This window comes from Cupressus sempervirens, chromosome 10, assembly GCF_028749045.1.
Source record: "Cupressus sempervirens isolate cs-2001-9-10 chromosome 10, ASM2874904v1, whole genome shotgun sequence".
In the NCBI taxonomy this organism is placed as follows: Eukaryota; Viridiplantae; Streptophyta; class Pinopsida; order Cupressales; family Cupressaceae; genus Cupressus; species Cupressus sempervirens.
The window spans coordinates 393,027,080-393,033,704 of NC_143127.1; the positions used below are offsets into that span (position 1 = coordinate 393,027,080).

The 6,625-nt window shown below is 32.1% G+C and overlaps 1 protein-coding gene across 1 annotated transcript; it reads right to left on the reverse strand.

The window, feature by feature from the left end:
* Nucleotides 1–474: 474 nt before the first annotated feature.
* LOC149534319 (peroxidase 12-like) lies at nt 475–2,322 on the reverse strand. Its single transcript, XM_089803796.1, has 4 exons — nt 1,961–2,322; nt 1,631–1,816; nt 1,302–1,470; nt 475–1,196 (listed from the first exon to the last, which is right to left on the reverse strand). Exons 1-4 carry the CDS (start codon nt 2,195–2,197, stop codon nt 745–747), a joined length of 1,044 nt encoding a protein of 347 aa, XP_089659922.1. The 5' UTR covers nt 2,198–2,322; the 3' UTR covers nt 475–744.
* Nucleotides 2,323–6,625: the final 4,303 nt, after the last annotated feature.

Genomic DNA, 6,625 nt, shown 5'->3' on the forward strand with positions numbered 1-6,625 from the left:
TCACAATGTTGCAAAAATAATAGCGACTTTTAAGTTGTGAGTGTTGATGTTGATTACCAATAATTAAATGAAAAGTATTTCTTAGATCTAAAAGTTACAAGTCATGTGACACCACATTGGAGCTCTAATAAAAAATTACATCTAAAAATATTTGTCTCATTCAACATCATGACTAAAACTATGCTATCATAGCATCATATTTGATGATATGACCCCTGAACCCTAACTACGAAGCTTACAAAATATACTAAAACATTAAGAGTGATTTGAAATTTCCAATAAGATTTTTGAGAAGCTCTAAGTTTGCTTTTGGGTAAAAACAATCCATTTTCTTCAAAGTTGATTTAATGTCATTTAGATTTTCACAATGCAAATTTGCTTGTGACTTTAAAGTTGTTAGTGTTGATGTTGACTATCAATAATCAAATGAAAATTTGTCTTAGATCTAAAAATTAAAAATCATGTGACACCACATTGAAACTCTAATAAAACATAGCTTAACTAAAAAGTATTTTTCTCACTTACATCATGACAAAAACTATGCTATTGTAACATCATATTTGATAATATAACTCTTGAACCCTAGCTATGAATACCAAAAATTCCAAATTATCCTAAAACTTTGAAACTTTGAAATTTCCAATATTGAGAAGCATGAATTTTGCCCCTACTTATCTTCATAAAAATCACAAACTAGAACTCGTGCCCTGAGTTTGCTATATACGACAAGTCGTGAAAAACAATTTAAACTGATCGTTGAGAGGAGGAGAAGTGGTCTTGGGAATCGATGATGGAGTATGTAGAATTGGAAGAAGCGGCTGAACAAACCTTCCGGACTTCCCCTTCGCTTCCAGTTAGCACATCAATCTGAATCATCTTGACCATGGCAGCCGCAAACATTTCAAAGAAGAGACTCTCATTCCCTGCCAAGCTCGTAACTATTTCCCTTGTGCTCGAGTTATTGTAGAGGACCTCATCGGACGTAAACAACACTTCTCCATTCTCTAGGTTCACATAAAACATGTTGTCGAAAACACTAGGGGTGCGAATGTCAAGAACGGTGTCGTTGACGTAGTTATATGTGGGGCATGTCAGGTAAAGTCCCTCTGCGTACATCGGATCCAGACTCGAATCCGTCGTTGGGTAAAGTCTGTTCACGAAGGACTCGCAATGAGAAACACCAAATGTGTGACCCCCTGCAAAATAGATATTGGGTCACTCTTAAACATCATACATTAAGTCGTCCATCAAATATGTTACGAATATCAGACATTTCTAATCCCTGCAGCAATTAAACACACCTGCAAGCACCACAAGTTCAGTGATATTGAAACCTTTTGCGGCGAAGAGAGATGCTAATACAGTCAAATTTGATGTTGGATCGGGGATATTTTCTGATACTACACTCTCATTAGCGAAGCTCAGGCTGTCTCTCCGCCCAAGAGGCACTGGTATCTCCGGCCCTCCGGCCTGTTCATATAACGAAGATGGATCACGTAGTGTGATCTTAGATGTTGATGCTAAAAATCATTACATAATCAAATCCAGAAAATATAATGCATTGATTAAAATACTTTCAAAATACAGTTCGTGTAAACTATTTCATACATTGAAATCAGAAATTGGTTACCATGTGCACCGAGTAGCAGCCTGCTAATGCTAAGATGTCTGCACAGGACACAACTTGTGGGCAAGCTGCCTCAACTGCCAACTTTATTTCTTTAATGATATATACCGCCCCTGCACTCAGAGTCAAATTTGGAGTATCTTCTAGTTCACTGCTCGTTTCATTTATCAAAACAGATGCATCGCATCCCTGTTCAACCAAATTAATCCCACAGCTTAAACATCACACACTAAAGAAAAAGAAACTAAAGAACAATTGGAAGAAGCTTTTGTATGGAGAATTTTCCTTCATAATGTTGTATGCTGTAAAAGTTCGGTAGAGATTAATGCATACCTGGACAAAGCAGTCATGAAAAAGGAGTCTTAACACACCGGGAGCCTGAGTGACATTTTCATCCACCAGAGACTCAAGTGTTGATTTAACGATGGTCTCCACGTTGGGACAGCTCTCGTTATAAAATGTCCACGACAGGCCATCGGCAAGTGCTGGCGTATTGTTTTCTTTAATAGAAGGCTCATAAGCCGCACAAGTTATGATGAAAAAAAACATTACCAACAGAAATTTCACCATTTTTTCTTATGCTTCCACGCGTCTCCGGAGGTATGCCGTCTGTGTTATACAGAATACCCAATTCTCCTGGAGATAATAAATGAAATTATCGATGGAGCAAATGGGGAAGGAATATAGAGACCATATTTAATCACCAGACAACTGAATTAATACGTCACAAAACGTGCCATTTGTGTTAATTAAATATTGAAGAGGTTTAACTACTATAGATCAACCACTAATGTTTTGTGAAGAGGCCATTGTACGCTACATGAGGAATGGAAGATAAGTTCATTTATTTTCGGTTCACATGTGCTGAACAACTAATTTGGAGGGATCGCAGACACTTTCGTCCCAGTTCAAGGTAGATGCACAAATCAATGAAATTGTAACTGCTCTTTTTAAAATATCTTTTTATTTAAAATATATATTAAGTCAATATAGGTGTCAATATAGGTGATAGGTGATAATTATATTGAATAAGAGGATTCTACCTAATAGAAATTAAATTAAATTAATTATTATTGTAGGGCCATTTTATGTTAAAAAAATTAGGGGATTCTTTTGATACTTTCTATATATTAAGACAACTTGTTTGTTTATTTAAAGTTTACATGTGCTGATCTAATTTGAAGTCATTACAAATACAATCATTCAAGTGTAAGGAAGTTGGACAAATCAATGAAGTTAGAACCACTCTTTTTTAAAAATATTTGTCATCTAAACTAGTTTATAAAGTCAAAAATAGGTGATAATTGAATTGAATAATATTGTTCTATCAATTTGTTTAAAAATAATAATTCGTAATGTACTTTCTTGATCTAAATAATAATTTGATACCTTTAACATGCTGTTTAGACTAGGTTCCTTGTTCACCCTACTAGAGATACTAACACCCTTATTCTCACTCATATTAAAATGCCTAGGAACTCAAAGGATCGATAGCTTGTGCAAAATGAAAAAAAAAATGCTCCTTGGGAATCTTAATAATATATACATCTTTGATTGCCTCAATAGTATTAATTCTAGAGGTTGCATAGTGAGTCATTATGAAAACCTCAATCTTCATGAAAATATCATATAGACCTTTTGCCCTTTCTACTGATCTTGTGGAGATCATCGATCAAACTTTATGAATGAATCTATTCTTTTAGGTATACTTGATTATCCTATCATCTACCTTGTGCTTCATTTATATGCCTTACTCACTTGAAACTCATTACCCTTGGGAAACATGAATATAAAGTTACAATTTTGTTATAGCTATAATCGTTTGCATTTTTTGGATTAGATTGTTTGATCATTTTTCTTTATAGAAATTGTAGCTTCTCAAAATAAAAGTTACCTAGACTTGTTTGTTCCTTGCATTTTAGCATGCAAGGATTCTAACTATATTGTTGATCATGCATTATACATGCAATGCATCACATGATAATGAAATATGTGTCAAAGTCTATGTCTCTTGAATAATAAAAAAACTATCGCAAGTGGTGGGTATGTGTAGGATCATGGTCAACTAAACTATGCCCTTAAGCAGCAATGAAAACCCAACAAATCATGCTTATGTCAACTTGATGTGCAATTTTAAACTTGTTATAAACTTTCAAACAAAAGGATGTGAGAAAAGAATCTGTAGGAAATTGAATTTAGTTTCTAAACTACAAGGCCTTATTTGAAGAAAGAAAGAAATGATTGGTCAAAGTTTTGAAGCTTAATGCAATAGTATAAAAATTTCAAGACAAAAATAAGAACTAGGTGTATGTCTAAGCACCTTAATCAAAATCAAATGATAATATTTTTTAATAAGATTCTAGATATAAAAATTAGACTCATGCACAGATGTGACACATATTTTTGGGTATTTTAATTTCAAATAGAAATTTAATTATGAATTTTCTACTATAGTATTTTTGGAATTAAAATTTTTTTGTGTATGACCACCTTAACTAATTCAAAACTTTATAAAATTTAATTTTTATTTTATTTTACTTATAGTAGAAGGGGTATATAATGTGACACATCTTTTGGATTTAAAATATGTTTTACCATTTGAAATTCATATTTCTTTTTCAATTGGCGTGTCAATCAACACTGTATGCGTAACTCCATTAGAAAATGAATAATAATTACTTACTAGACTCCTAATTTAAAAGACATTACATTTATGGAAAGCTAGGAACATTCTTAAGAACTCCTTTTCATTTCTTCAAATTTGGGAGAAAACAAAGTCATCAGACACATGTTTGAATTTAAAAACACATAAGAATAGGCCAAAAACATGTTTTTGGGACACTTTTTAAGTAGACCATGTAGCGTTGGTATCCAAAGCTATGCTAGGCTTTATAAAGGTATCAATATTTTGGTTTGTATTAGGATGGGTGAGAAAAAAAGTCATAATAGATTTTGAAATGCTTTCAGGCATTTCAGAACTACATATTTTTTAGATCACCACTTTTTGGCACACCATGATCCTGCAAATACCTTGGTGAATCATGGAATCATACAAAAAATCATGGAGGTATCTGATGAGATTTTGAGCCACCATATGAACAAAAAATGAAGTACTTTTCTTTGAACCAATGTCAAAGTTTTACTATGCATCAAGCTTCAACTTGTGAAAGGAAAAAAATACATAGCTATAGAGATTTCATTTGTTACAATTGTCATCCTCTAGATGGTGCCATTTTTTTCTAGTCTAGCACCTCCTCTTCAATTTGTTAATGATATATCTATCATTACTCAATACATTTGAGATCAAAAGGATTTTACATCTAATTTTATTTTTGTTATATATTTATTCTATTTTGATTGTAATATTGTTTTCAAGATTTGACTATATAGTTTAAAAGTTAAATTTATTAGTTTTTATTTATAAAATAGTAGTTCACAAGAGCTTATTTATTATGACAATAAATAGTACTCTTGGCTCTTACTATATCTAGGTGATCGTAGAAGAAGACCCCAATGCTTCACTTCTGTGAACATTTAGATGCAATAAATACCAATTGTACTATTCATCCTCACAAAAAATGATTCTTTCAAACAAGTACTTGTGAAATATACCTCAATAAATTTTGATATCAATATCAAAATTTAATTTCTACCAAATATCTCCAACCTATTGACTTTATTAGAATGAAAATTATTGATTGTAAAAGGTGTCATTAGAATTAGACATGCAAAACATATTAAGTAGTATTAGCATAGATGGAATACTAAAAAAAAAATTAAAAAATGAACATTATATCTTATATATGATCTTATGCAATACAGAAATGATCCAAAATTTGAGTCATTCCATATGATGTAAGAAAACCAATCTAATTGAAATAGTTTTCAATATGCATGTCATTGTTACTCTGGCCCATGTTGTCTTGCAATAACTTAAATTGAATTTTATTGTGGTGACAAAAATCATAAAGTAGGTCTAAATTTTTTCATAGGAATGCAACATATTTGATAATCTTAGTTGTAAAACAAAGAATACTATAGAGATAGAGTCTTTAGTTTATATTTTAATCAGAAAGTCATTTGCATTATATTAATGTTTTAATTAAAAAAGGTAAGAAGAGAGTCCTAAACCTAGATAACAACAAACTAATCAAACCATCTCTACCCTAGGCCATTATAGCCAAGTAGTAGAGAAGGACACTCTAACCCTAGTGGTTAGAGTCCCACCCAAAACTTACAAAAAGACAAAATTAATCAAAACCATTTATGTTCTTTGAATAGTTTAAACCATCCAAACTTATCACAAACTTAAGTCTAAACTTTAAACTACTAAGCGTACTAACCATGTTCAAAGACTTACTACCTGAACAACACTAGAGATAAATAGAGTAAATAGTTAGCATAAACATCACCATGATCGAGATTTTATAGAAATATTTGTAAGACAACACGTGAAGTAGGAAACAAACAATAAACCCAAAAAAGAGTACCAAAATCATAGGAAAATAAAATAAGACCATTTAATGTTCCCAAATCTTCATTGAGGTACTTGATCTCTTCAGCCTAGTTCTTGATCTGGGTGGCACTCTTTATCTCCTCACAATTTATTTCCTTGGATCGGCTTGCCTTTTTGAGTTCTCTCTTCCCATTGATGACCCCAAATATGACCTTTCTCATCATTTCTTTCTTCACATTGCAAATGGAGGAAACGATCTTCCCCAATTCAAGACCACTAACCCCAAATTTAAACTATTTGTTTAGCTTTTCAATTTTCTCATTTATTTCATCAAACTTATTATCACAGTCCTTCTTGAAGTCTTCCAGATTTCTCTAGATATTGGAAAGGGATTTCATCATTTCTCCAACCTTAGTATTTTCACTAATATTAATCCCTTCATCTTCAGTAATCATCATCAACTTCTTTTATTTTTTTGTCAAAATCAACTTCATCATAGGAGAAATACCATCTTTCTCTGGTATTTCTTCCACTTTCATATC